The 19,708-nt window shown below is 43.7% G+C and overlaps 1 protein-coding gene across 1 annotated transcript in view; it reads right to left on the reverse strand.

The window, feature by feature from the left end:
• Nucleotides 1-5,434: 5,434 nt before the first annotated feature.
• Nucleotides 5,435-19,708, reverse strand: part of LOC106582813 (forkhead box protein J3) — a 90,335-nt gene continuing 76,061 nt past the window's right edge. The window contains exons 7-12 of the mRNA XM_014166268.2: nt 16,135-16,309; nt 14,118-14,597; nt 13,669-13,770; nt 9,962-10,162; nt 9,684-9,752; nt 5,435-9,234 (exon numbers count right to left, since the gene is read on the reverse strand). Of these exons, the coding sequence (XP_014021743.1) occupies nt 9,122-9,234; nt 9,684-9,752; nt 9,962-10,162; nt 13,669-13,770; nt 14,118-14,597; nt 16,135-16,309 (1,140 nt within the window). The 3' untranslated portion in view covers nt 5,435-9,121. The remainder of the gene's footprint in view (nt 9,235-9,683; nt 9,753-9,961; nt 10,163-13,668; nt 13,771-14,117; nt 14,598-16,134; nt 16,310-19,708) is intronic.

A 19,708-nucleotide genomic window follows, 5' to 3' on the forward strand; every position in this document is an offset into this window, starting at 1 on the left:
TCACTTTGATACAAGGGGAGATTGTTGTTATGGGACCTTTCACATCTCCTCTTGAGAGTCATCAGATTATTTGTATCCAAGTGGTATTGTCTGTGAGAGAAAGACAAAAATGCTATTAGATATTCATGTGCAATCGTTGTGTACTGTCTGTATTCCTGCTGTAGCAGCATGGTGTAAAATATGAAACATCCCACAAACCCACGTTAGCTAGCTTGCTACAACAAGCAGGTATAATTACTCCAAGACTAATATGAGTCATAAAGCCAAAGTCATTCCTTTACACTCTGCCATCATCATCATCAACATTTCTCAATTTCTCCACCTAATGAGAAGCACTGAGGCTAGCTAGGCTAGTTAGCTAGCTATAATGTCAGACTACAGTACATTTTAGGTATAGCAAACACAGCTAGCTAAACTTGGCTAGGTTGGCTTGTGGTGGTACTAGCAAGCCCAGTTATGGCCAAATCTATCACAAAAATTGCACTGTACTGAACAACACTGCCTCGTGCAAAAAGAGAGGTTATATTGCAAATGAGTCAACTTAGATATCCTGCAATGTCTTGGCAGATAGGAACATTGTTGAGACCAATGGCTCTATTGAATAAGGACACCCATAACTACTCGCTGCCAGCGTGATTGTGCAATTGGCAAAACACAAAGGCCACAATAATTGCTATAAAACATGACTCCATTCATTTTTAGATCAGACAGACAGCAGGCTCAATCAACAAATGAAGTCATTGGTTGAACTCTCCAGGTGCGAAAATAAAACAAATATATATACAGATATAGTGCATAATTGAATGAATTAAATGTATGAATGTATGAAACATCCTCTCATCATTCATAATTATGTAGGGAGACTGGAAAAATACAGGAACACCCATCCTGTAGAATGAATGCATTTGAGCCAATCAGTTGTGTTGTGACAAGGTAGGGGTGGTATACAGAAGAAGATAGCCCTGTTTGGTAAAAGGCCAAGTCAATATTATGTCAAGAACAGCTCAAATAAGCAAAGAGAAACGACAGTCCATCATTACTTTAAGACAAAGGTCGGTCAATATGGAACATTTCAAGAACTTTGAAAGTTTCTACAAGTGCAGTCGCAAAAATCATCAAGCGCAATGATGAAACTGGCTCTCACGAGGACCGCCACAGGAAAAGGAAGACACAGAGTTGCCTCTGCTGCAGAGGATAAGTTCATTAGAGTTACCAGCCTCAGAAATTGCAGCCCAAATAAATGCTTCACAGAGTTTAAGTAACAGACACATTTCAACATCAACTGTTCAGAGGAGACTGCGTGAATCAGGCCTTCATGGTCGAATTGCTGCAAAGAAACCACTATTAAAGGACACCAATAATAAGAAGAGACTTGCTTGGGCCAAGAAACACGAGCAATGGACATTAGACTGGTGGAAATCTGTCCTTTGGTCTGATGAGTCCAAATTTGAGATTTTTGGTTCCAACTGCCGTGTCTTTGTGAGACGCAGAGTAGGTGAACGGATGATCTCCGCAAGTGTGGTTCCCATGCAGTGGCAGATTGAGGTATAGGCGACATGGGCAGCAACTTGCTGGGGGTGGCACCGGCTGCCTGCACAAAGAAAACGTAATGGTGACATTTGCGCGATAGGTTTTCTATCGCTCATTTGCAAGTCACGTCAATGATATCATGTCACCGTGTGGGACTGTGGGTCAATTAACCTTAGTTAATAAAGTGGGCGCCCTGATTCTAGTTTGTGAGCTAGGCAGGCTACTGCCTGGGAAGGTCTCCCACTCAGAAGTACGAGATGCTACCAAATAAATCACAAATCATTCATAATACTGTGAATATATAGTTTCACAGACATATTGTTGCATTTTTTTCTGGTTTGTGCGAAATCGTTAAGAATAATATAAAACCAGTCTGCACACCACCAAGGTGAATTGGTTTAGTCTTGACTCTTGGTTGACAGTGTTGGGGGACGGGTAATGTACTGATGCTTGCGTGCCAATGTAACAGTGTAGGTTCCGTCCCTCTCTTCGCCCCAACCTGGGCTCGAACCAGGGACCCTTGCACACATCAACAACTGACACCCCACGAAGCATCGTTACCCATCGCGCCACAAAAGCCACGGCCCTTGCAATGCAAGGGGAAACCCTACTTCAAGTCTCAGAGCGAGTGACGTCACTGATTGAAATGCTATTAGCGCGCACCACTGCTAACTAACTAGCCATTTCACATCAGTTACACCAAATCAACTCAAGATTGTTTCTATTTGTCTTTGTTACTTCTTTTGATATTTATGAGTCTTATTTTTATATGTATATTTATATTTATATAGTTTTAAATGTTATGATTATTTATTTGTGTTGTTCCAAATGTCTGAATAAAAATTACAGATAGTGCAGAATGGTGCTTTTTTTGGGCAGGGGGGCTGAAGGAGGGGGTCGCCCAGCATTCTGCAGCGATATGCCATCCCATCTGGTTTGCGCTTAGTGGGATTATCATTTGTTTTTCAACAGGACAATGACCCAAAACGCACCTCCAGGCTGTGTAAGGGCTATTTGACCAAGAAGGAGAGTGATGGAGTGCTGCATCAGATGACCTGGCCTCCACAATCACCCGACCTCAACCCAATTGAGATGGTTTGGGATGAGTTTGCCCGCAGAGTGAAGGAAAAGCAGCCAACAAGTGCTCAGCATATGTGGGAACTCCTTCAAGACTGTTGGAATAGCATTCTAGGTGAAGCTGGTTGAGAGAAAGCCAAAAGTGTGCAAAGCTGTCATCAAGGCAAAGGATGGCTACTTTGAAGAATCTCAAATAAAAATTGTATTTTGATTCAACAGTTTTTTTGATCATACATGATTCCATATGCGTTATTTCATAGTTTTGATGTCTTCTCTATTATTCTACAATGTAGAAAATAGTAAAATTAAGAAAAACACTTGAATGTGTAGGTGTGTCCAAACTTTTGACTGGTAGTGTATATTGTTTTAATTCAGATTTTTCAGGGGGTGCTGCAGCATCCTCAGCACCCCTTCTTCCTGCGGGCTATGCGTGGAGGCTCCAGTTAGTTATTCACTTCTAACGTACTTCCACCAGTTTGGTCCAAAGAGATGGAGCAGAATTCCAAAATGAGCATGAAGGCAAGTGTGTCATGAGGAAGTGTGAAAACCTCCTGGTGTCATTGGGAGCATGACCTGGACATACACGGACCTGGTAGTCATGTGTAGGGGCTAGGGGAGGGTCTTCGGGGGGCTGGGCGGGGAAAAGGACATGCATGTCTTGATAAACCTTTGATTTCTGATATCTAAGGAGGTTTCCATCCTTTTTATGCGAGTAAAGTACATATCGGATGAAAAAAATGTAATGACAGGCCAGATAGAAACATAACATTTTCCGGTAAACTTTCCAAATGTCAACAAAACAAAATATGGTAGACAAGGTGGGGTATTTTTGTGTAGCTAAAATGATTTATGCTAGAAATGTGCAAATATTGATATAATAACCATCATATCGAAGTAAATTTAAGAGTCACGCCATGACATGTACTCCCACTACGACTCGTCAGAAAAGCATGACGTTTATCAGGCTACAGATTAAATAAATGATTAACCTCACAGGGTAGTGAAAGTGCAAGATGAGCTTGATGCTCCTTTCCAATAAATATCGAGTCTTATTCTAGTGATCATCGATGCGTTGTCATTTGACAAATGAAAATAATCTTGCTATTTTGTCCATAATAATTTAGGCTATAAGAGCGCATCGCTATTGGCTAGAGCGCACGGGCCAATACCAGAGTGGGCACACTCGCAATGTAACGCATTTCTTTGGTGAGAAAACCATCAGTAGAGTTGAAAATCAGATGGAAACCCATTTAACTTCAATTTTTTATTCGGTACATGTGAATTTAACCACAAGAGGTGGGCCTATTCTTTATGTGCACCACACCATCACACAGCCTTTAATCTGCAACAAGTCAATTTGATGGAAACTTCTCTGGGACGTAAAAACGCGCATATTGTTTTTATGCGGATTTTAGAATATTCGCATTACAATCTGTCGCCAATTGGATGAAACCTTAGCTAGTAACCGTCCTGGGAGACTATTCTAGTCCAGGAACGTGTTAATGTGGAAAATAACATATGGAACCTGTCACTAGGCAGATTCCCATTGACCCAGGTTCTTTCGCCAAATGCAATCATTGCGAAATGTGTAGGCCTAATGGAAATGGCAGATACAGGAGAATTGTTCTACAATATACATTTGTCATTTAGCAGACGTTCTTATCCAGAGCGATTTACAGTAGTGAGTTCATACATTTTCATACTTTTTTCGTTCTAAAGAGCGATAACATTTTCATCCGTTCAAAGGTGGATTTTTCTTTTTTTCAAACTTTATTACGACAAATTATGGATTTTCTAATAATTTTGAAGGTACGCGGTGCATGTGATGTCATCACGTAACTATAAAGCGCCACTCCACATTTAATTGTAAATACCTACTGCATACAGTAGGACTAGGATTGTCCTGACATTCAAGAATGCCTGAATTGTTTAGCCTTGATTTCCTGATTGGCCGGCAAGATTCACCATCCAATTATTTCAGATCTACAGGAGTGCAAGGACTGTGGCGATACGTTGGCACATGATAATTATGAGAATATGGCAGATTATTGCATTCTATCCATGTTGGCATTCGCAGGCTACCGGAGGTATTTAACAGATACAGTAGGTGGGATGCCATGCAGGCTGTAGCCAGTTTATTAATGCGCAATTTTCTGAAATAAGTAATGGATGCATTTCAACCAGTGCAGTTTTATTCGACACTAGGTTTTTGCGAAAACGGTTTAATTAGGTGTTACGTCATTGTTTAAAAAAAATCAAATATAGTGAAATGGAAATGCATCATAGAAAATAGATGTAACAATTGCCTGCTATGTGAACTTCCTAAGTGTAGAGAAAAAAAAAAAAAAAAACACTAGACAAGTTAATGGAAACAACTATTGATATGAAAGTGTGAATTGTTCACTTGGTAAAGGACAATGAGTATGGAAGACTACTGTACTATTGTAATACTAACCTTCTGAATTAGGAAACTTTTAAACATTGAGTGCGCCGATCAAAGTGGAATGTTGCAGGTGAAAAAAAAAAAACTTACCCCAAAAATATTTTAGGTATCATGCTTGAGAGATGTGACCAGAGGAGCTGCACTACTACCGGTTATATTCAACCCTAACCTTTAAGTTCGCTGTTTCATCACAATTGCTGTCATTTTACACAGTGCACATAGAAAGTGCAATTCCACTACAGTTCTCTCAGACTGCAAAACACATTTTCTGTGACTGATAGCTACTTCTACTGTTCAAAACAGTAAATAATTCACAGGATAATTCACCGTAACACAAGTCTGCTTCATATAACTCATTGAAATACGACAAACACCACTCCTTTCCACAGTGAAGTTAACATTTTATTTCTTTAAGTGCCATTCATGCATATTGGGGATGGGGGTGGGATAGACAATTCTAATAACACTGGAGTTATTTTACAGCACTAAACCAATACAAAGAGTAGCTGTGTCACCTCATTGGACAGCAAAAGTAATAAACCGTGCAATAACCAAAAAAAGGACAAAAAGAAAACAAATACAAGAAATGACAAAAGACAAAATCAAAAACCGAAAAAAACAAACATTATCAACATTGAAACACTGTATGTAGAACCATAGTACAGGTAAAAGGTAGTGTCACACAAAAAGCCAACGCATTTTCATCACATATATACAATATAGATATATACATACTGTGTCACCCTCTGATTGGACAATAACAAAATACTCTATTCTTTTCCCTCCTCTCATGAGTAAGTCCCACCCCTGCCTTGATGCCCCACCCCCAAGAGGAAAAAGGGATGATTGAAAATACATTTATTTACAAGAAGCACAACACACCAGCACTGAATAAAATAGGCCTCAATCAGCAGTACTTGTTGGCAGTTCTCCGATGTAACAAGGCTTATTTTCTTTTTTTGATATCATAGTAATCTCTCTGGCAGGTACATCTCCAGTGGTATTTTAAAAATTGAGTTGTGTTTTCAAACAAAATGTACTCGCTCACACGGACAGACACACAGACTCAGTAAAGAGGGTGATGCATAAACATGATCCAGTCATTGTCTTTCCCTTACTCGTTCACGCGCATCACATCCATGAGCTCTTCCCCGCCCTTCCCATCTCTTTGCGCTGTGGGGGGTGGGTTAACAACTACATACCCTTTGACGGTCCTCTAGTGTTTTTCCATTAGTGCCCTCATCATTACCAGTGATGAAATGCAACATACCAAACATGCCCTGCCAACCATGGGCTGCCAAGACTTCCCTATCACATTTAGATCCACATTCTAACCATCTCCCCCGAAACACTGATTCCTTGGGTCAGTCTCAATAGAGTCTGCAGGACCCAAGCTGACCTTATCTAGCAGTCAAATGGTAAATTCACGATCACTACTTCTTCATAAAGTATTCATTATTCACTAATGAAGGACTCAATGGTTGAGAATCTGAAGTAACCTTGGCATTTTAACTGAATGAGCATTCTGACTGTTTTAAAGGGATACTGTGAGATTCTGGCAATTAAGCCATTTTTCTACCTACCGATATGCTAGCGTACCTGCAGACTTCCAGTCAATGTGCTAACAGAGGCTTGCGAACTACCTCTAACTTCCTTTATACTGCACGTAGAGACATAAAAATGGTATCCACGAGTTCAGCGGACTCCGGGGAAGTAGAAAAACAATTGTCCGAATCACTCAGTATCCCTTTAAATGACTGACTGATTTGGGCCAATAAACAAAGCCTAAACACTCAATGGGTATCCACAGGCAAGAATATGAGCCACACACACAACGGTTGTTTAAAAATACAAGGAACATTTGGGAATCTAACCCAAAACCAGCTACAGGTAAAGGTAGAAGTAGTAAGACATGATGGATAAAGATAGAAAAGCAACAAATAAAAACAATTCGCCTAAAATATCAAAAACAATGGGTAGTATGAACCATTTAAAGAGTGAACTGGCTGGCAAAAGATCTGTACAACCTTGCAGACACGCCTGGCAATATAGGTTTTTGTAAGAAGCTCTAGTTCCATCCAAGCTTCCCCCACTTATGTCTTCTGCATCCTGTTTCAAAAGGACAGCCACATTGTATCTACACATGTATACTCACTGTTACAACAGACAAAAGGTGTCTGGGCTCAGCTGTGTTAATGTGATACTACAAACCTTGTCGCGATTGTCATTAGATCACACACGAAAATCTACATTTTCAACAATGGAGAGAAACAAAATCCAACCCAAGCTTTAGTTTGTCTAAGGGGGGGGGGCAACAGTGAATGTTTAGTTTATCTCGGGGATCCATAGTGAAAGAAACAAAGTCAAAAGGTAAGCTGTACTGTGCTAGACTCAGACCAAGCTCCCATATAGGTAGAGCAAAGCAACCATGTTGAGGGTTCAGGACAAGTCAGATTCAGTAGCCACTAAGGGACAGGCAGGACAGGTGAACAGGAGTGTTTCCAGCACCACTAGTCTCCCACCCATCTTCTCTCTCTCCCTCTCTCTCCACTTGGCTGTTGACCAGAAAAAGTGCTAATTTCTCTGCATAAGAAACCCTGCCTAAAAAAAATGCATATCTGCCTCTAACCGTTCATTTCTCTTTTTTTTGTGCATCTGTTTTGTGCTCATTGATAGCATATGCAGATGATTGGAGCAAACAATCATAGCCCTAAAATTACATTAAAATCACACACTCATACACACACACACACACACACCACACCACATTCCCATTGTTTTTTTATTTTATTGTTCATGATTGTATTACAGCATATTCTCTGCCTTGCAGTGCGTAAGTCTGACTGGGTCACAGCAAGGACGATATTGGGGGAGATTGATACTGATTCAGATGTATAGCATCTGAATGAAGAACATTCCTACTGCATGGCTTGTAGTAGACCTTACGACTGGAAAAATGAAGGTAGCCTGTACATTTCCTGCATCAGAGGAGAACAGGGAGATATCCTACAGTTCTTTATGCAGCATGTGCACTGGATTTAATAGGTGAAGAGACACCCACAGACAACAGGCGTACGTGTCCAAATTCATTGTGTATTAACTATTACTAGTGAAAGGATGTAGTGATTGAGAATGAGACTGCACTTGCAGTCTAAGTATTATTCAACAAGTCAAACAAAGGAAAAAAGGAGGTTTGGATTTCTTACAGTTACCCACTCATGCATCTTTCAGTCTTGTTGGAGTATTGGAGATTAAAAAAAAGGTACGATACATTGTTGACAGAATAGACAAAACCACAAATACTGCCGGTAATGTTGCTGAATTTCCACAATTAGCTTCTTTTTTTTTTTAACTGGACCAGATGGGTTGGTTAAAGGACAACTGGATGGATTACTCAATGATGAAGCATCTGTGATCTTTATATCAAGCAGAGTTCAATGCAAAACACCCTGGTCATAACGTAACCTCACTACCAATAAACCCACCATCGGGGATCCATCGTCCACCCAAAAAAGGTGACCAACAAGCACCATCACGTTACTCAAAAAGGCCTGCGTTTTCCATAAAAGAACAACGAAAATGAAGAGAGCAACTCATCGACGAAGCAGCTGAGGCCTAAAGTCAACACGAGAAGGATAACAAGCCGAAAAAGGTCGCTCAAATCACACAACAGTTACGGACGGACCTGGGGGACTTTGGATGGCTGCTGGCTGGGGGGACGGAGAGGGCTGGCTGAGGGATGAAGGCTGGAGCATGTGTTTGGACATGAACATGTGTTACTTGCCTCATCAAGACAAGTACATAAGCCACCACTTAAACATGTTTTACTAAATATGATTGTCTTCAAAGTAACACTTTTTTTTTTTTTGTACGTTTTGATTTTGTTTGTAAAAATGTCAGGACTCTGAAGTCTCTCCTCCGAAAGTGACCCCTGTTCTATGGTTCTGTATCCCACCAACAACAGTTCGTCTCCTTTTACTGTGAGCGTACAGCTCAGCCTGGCTTCTTCCTCATACACTCATCTCCTCTGCACCTCCTGGACGCTCCTCGTTAGGGGCAGAACATCTAACATTAGACAATGGAGTCCCAGTCAAAGTCATCCTGGATGTCATCTGCTGGCATGCGGTGCATCTGGAAGTTTCTGGGAGGGATCATGTGCTGCTGGTTCATCTGCGCATGGTGTCCTAAGAGAGGGAGAGAAGGGGAATGAGGGCATAGTACATATACACTGTAGAAGCATCATTGGTTAAATTAGTCATTTTGGGCTTCCGAGTGGCGAAGCGGTCTAAGTTACTGCATCTCAGTGCTAGAGGCGTCACTACAGACACCCTGGTTCGATTCCAGGCTGTATCACAACCGGCCGTGATTGGGAGTCCCATTGGCCCAGCGTCATCCGGGTTAGGGTTTGGCCGGGGTAGGCCGTCATCGTAATTAAGAAGTTGTTCTTAACCGACTTGCCTAGTTAAAGGTTGAATAATTGTTTTGAAATAGAAGTAGTCAAATGAGGAAAGGACCTGACAAGGTGTTGTTCTAGTGCTTGTTTAATGGATACCTAGTGTACTGTTAGAGACCATGCCCTTGGCTGAGACCTAGGTTAGTGATTAGTTGAATGGGGGCTAGAGCTGTACTGTACCTGTCATGTGGGGGTACCCTGGGGGCCCCATCATAGACATGCTCTGTCTGGAGTCCATGTAGAGATTTCCTGTGGTGAGAAAGACCAACTTCACTGAAATACCACAATCCCAAAATAATGTATACGCTAGCTTAAACAATCCTCCTCATCCCCAGCATTATTGCAATGTAAGTTCACATAAGAGGAACATGTCGTCAATAATGTCCTAATAATGGGAGTGGTCTGAAACGCTAAATGCAATCATAGTGTGAGCTAGGATGTAGGTGAGGGTCACTGACCTGTGGTGATGTGCTGGCTGGGCTTGTTGGGGTGCATGGAGCCATGGCATACGGGTACGGGCGGCGGCTGCACTGCCCCCTGTGGCTGAATGACACCAGTGCGGGTGAAAAACTGGTTGATAGACGAGCAGAGGTCAGCGATCTGGGTGGGCTCCAGGGACCAGTTGTTCAGCTCTGCTTGTCTCATGCTCTCCTTCAGTCCTGCACGGGGTCAGACCCAAATGCAACATGAGCCAAGGAAAACAGCAATACACAGCCACCTCTGCAGCACACCAGTCAAACCATATCAGTAGTACTAGCTGCCAGTCACAACAGTGGAGCTCTAAAAATCACACCACATAAAAAAGGTCAAGAGGGTGTAGATAAGTTTATGTAAAAAAACATATTACACAACTACATTTCAGCAGTGAAATCTAATTAAAACCTATTTTGCAATTGTAGATTGTATACTCAGCTAGCACATATTGGAATATGTTCTGGGATTCATCGGATGGCATTGAGGAGTTTACCACAACCACCCGCTTCATTATCATCCTTGAGATGTTTCTACAACTTGATTAGAGTCCACCAGTTGTAAATTCAATTGATTCGACATGATTTGGAAAGGCACACACCAGCCTATATAAGGTCCAACAGTTGACAGTGCATGTGTAACAGTGTAGGTTCCGTCCCTCTCTTCGCCCCAACCCGGGCTCGAACCAGGGACCCTTGCACACATCAACAACTGACACCCCACGAAGCATCGTTACCCATCGCGCCACAAAAGCCGCGGCCCTTGCAACGCAAGGGGAAACCCTACTTCAAGTCTCAGAGCGAGTGACGTCACTGATTGAAACGCTATTAGCGCGCACCATCGCTAACTAACTAGCCATTTCACATCGGTCACACGTCAGAGCAAAAACCAAACCATGAGGTTGAAGGAATTGTCCGTAGAACTCCGAGAAAGGATTGTGTTGAGGCACAGATCTGGGGAAGGGTACCAACACATTTCTGCAGCATTGATGTCCCCAAGAACACAGTGGCCTCCATCCTTCTTAAATGGAAGAAGTTTGTAACCACCAAGACTCTTCCTAGAGCTGGCCGCCTGGCCAAACTGAGCAATCGGGGGAGTAGGGCCTTGGTCAGGGAGGTAACCAAGAACCCAACGGTCACTCTGACAGAGCTCCAGAGTTCATCTGTGGAGATGTGAGAACCTTCCAGAATGACAACCATCTCTGCAGCACTCCACCAATCAGGCCTTTATGGTAGAGTGGCCAGATGGAAGCCACTCCTCAGTAAAAGGCACATGACAGCCAGCTTGGAGTTTGCCAAAAGGCACCTAAAGACTCTCAGACCATGAGAAACAACATTCTCTAGTCTGATGATACCAAGATTGAACTCTTTGGCCTGAAACTCAAGCGTTACATCTGGAGGAAACCTGGCACCATCCCTATGGTGACGCATGGTGGTGGCAGCATCATGCTGTGGGGATGTTTTTCAGCTGCAGGGACTAGTCAAGATCGAGGCAAAGATGAACGGAGCAAAGTACAGAGAGATCCTTAATGAAAACCTGTGCCAGAGCTGGGGCAAAGAATCACCTTCCAATAGGACAATGACCCTAAGCACACAGCCAAGACAACGCAGGAGTGGCTTCGGGACAAGTCTCTTAATGTCCTTGAGTGGCCCAGCCAGAGCCCGGACTTGAACTCGATCGAACATCTCTGGAGAGACCTGAAAATAGCTGTGCAGCAATGCTCCCCATCCCTTCCTGACAGAACTTGAGAGGATCTGCAGAGAAGAATGGGAGAAACTTCCAAAATACAGGTGTGCTAAGCTTATTGCGTCATCCCCAAGAAGACTCGTTGCTGTAATCGCTGCCAAAGGTACAAGCGTTTCGCTACACTCGCATTAACATCTGCTAACCATGTGTAAGTGACAATAAAATTAGATTTGATGTGCTTCAACAAAGTACTGAGTAAAGGGTCTAAATGCTTATGTAAATGTGATAGACAAAACTAGGTCAAGGGGTCTGAATACTTTCTGAAGGCACTGTATCCCAATCAGATGCCATAGATTACAGGCAACATCCGTACTCTGACGCTCGTCGGATGTGGCAGGACTTGCAAACTATAGCCCCTGTGCCCAAGAATGCCAATGTAACCCATCTCTGGCCTCGTAGCCCTCTCATCTGTAGCCATGAAAAAAAACTTTGAAAGGCTGGTCATGGCTCACAAACACCATCATCCCAGACACCCTAGACCCACTCCAATTCGCATACCGCCCCAACAGATCCACAGATAATGCAATCTCTATTGCACTCCACACTGCCCTTTCCCACCTGGACAAAGGGAACACCTACGTGAGAATTTTGTTCATTGAACGCTGAGCTGTAGTCAACACCATAGTGTCCTCCAAGCTCATCACCAAGTTAAGGACCCTGGGATTAAACAACCTCGCTCTGCATTTGGATATTGGACTTCCTGACGGGCCACCCCCCAGGTGGTGAGGGTAGGCAAACACATCCGCCACACTGATCCTCAACACGGGGGCCCCTCGGGGGTGCGTGCTTAGCCCCGTCCTGTACTCCCTGTTCACCCACGACTGCATGGCTGCACACGACTCCAACACCATCATTAAGTTTGCAGACGACATGACGGTGGTAGGCCTGATCACCGACGATGAGACAGCCTATAGGGAGGAGATCAGAGACCTGGCAGTGTAGTGCCAGGACAACAACCTCTTCCTCAACTTCAGCAAGACAAGAGAGCTGATTGGGGCCTACAGGAAACGGAGGGCCAAGCACGCCCCCATTCACATTGACAGGGCTGTATTGGAGACGGTCGAGAGCTTCAAGTTCCTTGGTGTCCACGTCACTAAGGACCCATCGTGGTCCAAACACACCAATACAGTCGTGAAGAGGGTACGACAACGCCTCTTACCCCTCAGGAGTCTGAAACGATTTGGCATGAGCCCTCAGATCCATCCGGCTGCACCATTTAGAGCAGCTTGACTGGCTGCATCACCGCTTTGTATGGCAACTGCTCGGCATCCAACCGCAAGACGCTACAGAGGGTAGTGCGTACGGCCCAGTACACCACTGTCATGTCATACTTCAATCAATCACCTAACTAAACCTACATGTAGATATTACCTCAAGTCACACCAACTACCTCACTTGGGACTGGTACGCCTTGTATATAACCTTGTTATTGTGATTTTATTGTGTTACTATTTTCTTTATCCATTCGCAAATGTTATCCATTTTTAACTGTATTGTTGGGAAAGCGCTTGTAAGTAAGCATTTCACAGTAAAATCTACACTTGTATTCAGTGCACGTAACAAATAAAATAACATTTGTAATTGGATCAACTCTGACCTGCTGAGCTACACTGCATTTGGTAATTAATCTTGAAGGCAGCGTTCTTTAATTGAAGAGCTCCTTCAAATGAAACCCTTGATTGGCAACACTTCAGCACACCAACAAAAGAGCTCCAATAAACTTGCCTGTTGGTGCTCATCACAGGCATTATGGCATGAAATAATTTTGATAAAATGACTCTTGTAATCACAATAAACAGCTTTTGAAATGTTGGTAAAAAAAAGACCACAGGTTGACAATAAAAATATTAAAAATAAAAAGACAAGTGTATAATTAGTTAGCTTATTGAGGCTTAAGTTGGATATGCCAATGCAATGGAACTGCATTCCCAATCCTTCATGGCCGCACCTTGAAAAGGTGAGAGATCGACATCAGCCCAGTTATAACTGCTGGCAATACGGCAGCTCTCTTTCAGTGCGTCCAGATTGGGGTACCAGTCAGAGGGCAGACCTGCAAACAGAGAGGGGAGCACAGATATGTTTTTAGAGGCTGGAGAGGAATCAGCATTTAATCATTTCTTTTGCAACAGTACTCTACTTTGGCCACGGGGTGGAGTCGGTTCCCTCTGAAAAGGTTGCAGGGCTCCAGAGGTACTGTCTGGATGCAGCATTTGCTTTGTTCTCATTACAGCAAACCACATAAATCAGATAATAATTTACTGTCTGTTGACCAAAAGCAGGTCTCTGTACTTAATGCAGAATAAATACTGAGGTAGCCAGGTCCAGCTGTGTCTCACTGGGTTATCTCTGAATGCATCTGAATGAGTGTGTGGTGCAGAGGAAAGAGGCAGGTCTTACCTGTGTTGCAGGCCATCTGTTGCTGGGCAGGATGGGGCTGGTGAGCCAGGCTCTGGTGCTGCTGCTGGGAGGGGTGCTGGCCGTGCTGCTGGGCATGTTGGGAGGGGTGCGGGGTGTGCTGTGCGTGTTGGGAGGGGTGCGGCGTGTGCTGCTGCGGGTGCTGGGCGTGCGAGGGGTGCTGCCCATGCTGAGAGTGTGGAGGGTGCTGTGGGTGCTGGGTGTGTTGGCCGTGTTGGCCATGTTGGTTGTGTGGGCCATGCTGGCCGTGCTGGGAGAGGTGCTGTGTGTGGGGCGAGCCGTGGCCCGGGTGGGTGTTCTGGCCAGGGAGCTGGGGAGGGTGGGACAGGGGCACCTGGCCACCGCTGCTGGAGTGGTTGTTTGTCAGGCTGTTCTGGGTGCTGATTGTGCCACTGGGGGAGTGCTGATAGGAGCAGGCGGTATGGGTCTGCTGGGACGACTCCGTTGGCATGCCCATCAAACCTGGAAGTCCATACACACACACACAGTCATCCTTATTACTCTGTGCTTAGACAAAGTAATTATTTTATATAAACATACAATGCAACAAACTACAACGAACCACTTAAATGTTGCAGATAAGTCATTAACACCAAGTGGGCTTGTAGGTTTCAGTTGTAAAAGCACCCATTCAAGTTAACGACGACATCATCATGCAATCAGTGGATCTGGGACTCCCTTGTTCAAGGAGCAATACACTTGACACAGCTGCCATTTTGAACGAGCAGCTAAAAAAAGGAATGAGTGAGCAGCAGCAGAGCTTCTGAAAAATCAGAGAGCCCGAGCATTTCTTCTTCCGAACCCTGCAATTCTTTTGACACTTTTCATTGTGTTGCCGCAACTATTTTGAAAAACAAGCACGACTGGAGCGCAAACATCTGCACATCCAACAACAATAATCTGAGTGTAGGGGAGCGGTTCTTAAGAGGCCCTGTCCATCACGGCTTTGGCACGGTAAAACCTATTTCACTGGAGTGCTTTTAGAGCCGACTCCAGCCCTGCCACAATCGCCCCCAGAACACTCACTGCAGGGGTGACAAAAGGTACATCTCTTATCGGCACAGAAAGCCCATTGTCCAACCAGGGAAATACAGAAAGCAATTAGCGCGCAGCCCCAGAATAATAATGCGAGCTCATTACCTATTATCAAAGCCGGTGAATTAGCTCACTGTCTACAGCACCAGGGTGTGAAATCCTCTCGCTCGCATATTTACACTTTTTAATTGCAAGGGCTTGTCTGACTAAGAGATTTCACTTTTATGCATATAAAAAAAAAAGGTAACAACTTTAAACTAATGAAACCTAGATGATAGATTAAGGGAGAGGAACACTTTTGAAAACATTAGCATGAAATGCATTTGATTTGTGAAAGTAGGTTATACAAGAAAAAGCTTTGTCGGCGTTTGCCCATAACCCGCTTTTCAAGTGCTTTTTGTTCATCAGTCAATCAGATTACAAACAAAAAGCATTACATTCTAAAGGGCTGCCAGGCTTTTCGAGTGTCACACTTGATCCGACCCTGTGCAATAGTTCTATACCATTATGAATATCATTGTTATGGAAAATGCGCCAACAGACAGAGGTTTGATGCTGCAATCTTGTAATCATCTGAAAAAGAATAAATGTATACAACACCGTAAAGATATACGAGACTACAGGCAGAGTAACAACAAAGCTGCATTTACACGTTCACAAGACTGCATTATTCTGCTATGAACTCTGACTCATTTGTGCATTCGCATTGGGAATGAGGCCAGAGGATTTAGCATGTGGCTTTAGCACACCGTAGACCGTGTAAACAGCCATATGGATTTGCACTAGAGCTACTGTCTATCGAATCCCTACTCATCCAACCCACTTAACCTAATTAGTGCCAATTCCACTCTCCTTCGACCAACTGTTTAGTGCAAAACAAAGGCCATAGAATAATCCTGGCCTCTTGTGCACAAACTTGTCCACTACAGTACCTGATGTGTAACCCTTCTTGACGAGCACTCACCCTGTTGGCTGAAGGACTGCTCAAAGACAGACTTGTAAAGGCTGCGGAAGGAGGCACTGAGATCTTCAAAGTCGGAGAAGAGGAGTTGCTTGTCCCTCTCTGGCATACTGTACTGGGGCTGGGGCGGCTGCTGGAGGCTCATGGACTGAGACACTGACTCTTGATGGTTAGTCACCTGGGGAGGAAGAGAGAGCAGGAGAAATAGAGGAGAGATTAGAGATTTGGGAGCAGTGAATTAAATCTATTCTGCTCTGCTTAGAGAACCTGAGGGCTCTTATTTCAGTCATTCAGTACAAGCTAGCGGTCGCACCTCAGTCTAAAACTAACCACAATACAAACCTATTCCAGACAGACTACAACTTTCACTTTAACTGTTGACGGGTGCTGATTACACCGTCAAACTGACTCTCGACTGGGAAACATACTTCTCAGAGACATCGACAGATATCTGCACATAGATCTGCTGGAGAACAAGAGAGAAACTGAAACATTTCACGCAAAACATGTTTATTTAGACCTACCTACCTACCTACCTACCTACCTACCTACCTACCTACCTTAGTCCACTAAGCTAATCGAACATGAGACATAATGGACATGTATAAGCAGCTAAATATCCGTGTTCATTCTTCAACCTATCAGCTACTTGCCTTTGACAGTCTTAATCCCTGCCTGCAGCCTGATCCCAAATAGTAACCAACATCAACACTAAGCCAATAACTCAGATGGCCGGCAAAATGTATTTAAAACAAATCAATACCAAAGCCTTGTACAAACATCCATTCATTTTAGTCATGTACAGCATATGCCTGGGGGTCAATTTCTATCTGCTGGTGTATGAGAGTGCAGGCAATGTTGTGCTCTAGCAAGACTCTCTAATGAAGTGTATCATGAGAAGAACACCAACATGGAGTCATCACTATTCTATAACTGAGGACACAAAATAGTCTACATTATTTATCTCCACATCAGAGGTAGCTTTTCAAGCCATACCAGGTTTAACATGTGGAGGACACTAATAACTGAGCCATCACTACACTATCACTAGGGAGATTGCTTAAATTCACCACATTATTTACAACAGCAAAGGCTTTGAAGCCATACTCGTGGGCTACGGTATAGATTGCCTTGCTATAGAATCCAGTCGGTGTGGCTGGCTGAAGTGAGGCAGTAATAAGAGACTGGTCTCAGCAGCACTGGAGAAACATCCATCAGTCTGAACAGATCGATGCAGAGAGCCTGGAGCAGAGAGCACCCTGGGAAGCGGAAGGACCACACCAAAGAAGGGGGCATCTCTGGTGGGAGGACATCACAGGCAGCAGCTCTCCAAGAACGTGTACAGATATCTTTCCCTTAACCCCCCCCCCTGGTCAGGGGCACTGCCCTCAGAGTGGAGCTGCTTCACTGTGTTAAAGTTCCAGGCTTTCAGCTAACTAACCGCTATGTAACTGTGATACTGAGGTTAGGGATCGGCATGCACGGTCTAATTGACTATGTCTAGCGGTGATGCAGATGGTAGCGGTTTTAGGATCTGTCTTAGAAGTATATAGTTGTCAGTGTGATTACAGATTGACATACATAGTCTAAATTACTGCATGTCTAGCTGTGATACAGTGGCAGTGATTTGTGGTGTTTCTTTGGTCTTAGCTAGTGTTTAGCCGGGCCACTGTGGTTAGAGGTTGATATACAGTGCATTCGTAAAGTATTCAGACCCCTTAACTCTGAATTTTGTTACGTTACAGTCTTATTCTAAAATTGATTAAATGTCCCCCCCCCAAAAAAAAATCTACACACAATACCCCATAATGACAAAGCAAAAACAGTTACATTTTTTTGCAACCGTCACATTTACATAAGTATTCAGACCCTTTACTCAGTACTTTGTTGCAGCACCTTTGGCAGTGATTACAGCCTCAAGTCTTCTTGGGTATGATGCTACAAGCTTGGCACACCTGTATTTGGGGAGTTTCTCCCATTCTTCTCTACAGATCCTCTCAAGCTCTGCAGGTTGGATCAATTATTTATAAAAAAAATAAAAACTGAAATATCACATTTACATAAGCATTTAGACCCTTTACTCAGTACTTTGTTGAAGCACATCAAATCTAGTTTTATTGTCACATACACATGGTTAGCAGATGTTAATGCAAGTAGCGAAATGCTTGTACCTTTGGCAGCGATTACAGCCACATGTCGTCTTGGGGATGACACAACAAGCTTGGCATACCTGTATTTTGGAAGTTTCTCCCATTCTTCTCTGCAGATCCTCTCAAGTTCTGTCAGGAAGGGATTGGGAGCATTGCTGCACAGCTATTTTCAGGTCTCTCCAGAGATGTTCGATCAAGTTCAAGTCCGGGCTCTGGCTGGGCCACTCAAGGACATTCAGAGACTTGTCCCAAAGCCACTCCTGCGTTGTCTTGGCTGTGTGCTTAGGGTCGTTGTCCTGTTGGAAGGTGAATATTCGCCCCAGCTCTGGAGCAGGTTTTCATCAAGGATCTCTGTACTTTGCTCCGTTCAGCTTTCCCCTCGATCCTGAGTAGTCTCCCAGTCCCTGTCGCTGAAAAACATTCCCACAGTATGATGCTGCCACCACCATGCTTCACCATAGGGATGGCGCAAGGTTTCCCCCCCAGACGTCATGCTTGGCATTCAGGCCAAAGATCAGACCAGGGAATGTTGTTTCTCATGGTCTGAGAAAATGTAGGTGCCTTTTGGAAAACTCCAAGCTGGTTCTCATGTGCCTTTTACTGAGGAGTGGCTTCCGTCTGACCACTCTACCATAAATGTCTGATTGGTGGAGTGCTGCAGAGATGGTTGTCATTCTGGAAGGTTCTCCCATCTCCACAGAGGAACTCTGGAGCTCTGTCAGAGTGACCATCAGGTTCTTGGTCACCTCCCTGACCAAGGCACTACTCCCCCGATTGCTCAGTTTGGCCGGGAGGCGAGCTCTAGGAAGAGTCTTGGTGGTTACAAACATCTTCCATTTAAGAATGGAGGCCACTGTGTTCTTGGGGACCTTCAATGCTGTAGAAATGTTTTGGTACCCTTCCCCAGATCTGTGCTTTAACGAAATCCTGTTACGGAGCTCAAAGGACAATTCCTTTGACCTCATGGCTTGGTTTTTACTCTGACAAGCACTGTCAACTGTGGGACCTTATATAGACAGGTGTGTGCCTTTCCAAATCATGTCCAATCAATTGAATTTACCCCAGGTGGACTACAATCAAGTTGTAGAAACATTAAGGATGATCAATGGAAACAGGATGCACTTGAGCTCAATTTCGAGTCTCATAGCAAAGGGTCTGAATTCTTACGTAAATAAGGTATTTTTTTTGTTTTTTTAAAAATGTGCAAATAAAATTAAATGTAAATCTGTTTTCACTTTGTCATTATGAGGTATTTTATGTAGATTGATGAAGGAACAAAAATTATTTAATCCATTTTAGAATAAGGGTGTAACGTAACAAAATATGGATAAAGTCAAGGGGTCTGAATACTTTCGGAATGCACTGCACATGGTCTAAATTGTATCTAGCTGGAATCTTGTAGTCGTTTGCGGTGCTTGGTCTGAGAA

The sequence above is a fragment of the Salmo salar genome, chromosome ssa22 (genome assembly GCF_905237065.1).
Source record: "Salmo salar chromosome ssa22, Ssal_v3.1, whole genome shotgun sequence".
Lineage (NCBI taxonomy): Eukaryota > Metazoa > Chordata > Actinopteri > Salmoniformes > Salmonidae > Salmo > Salmo salar.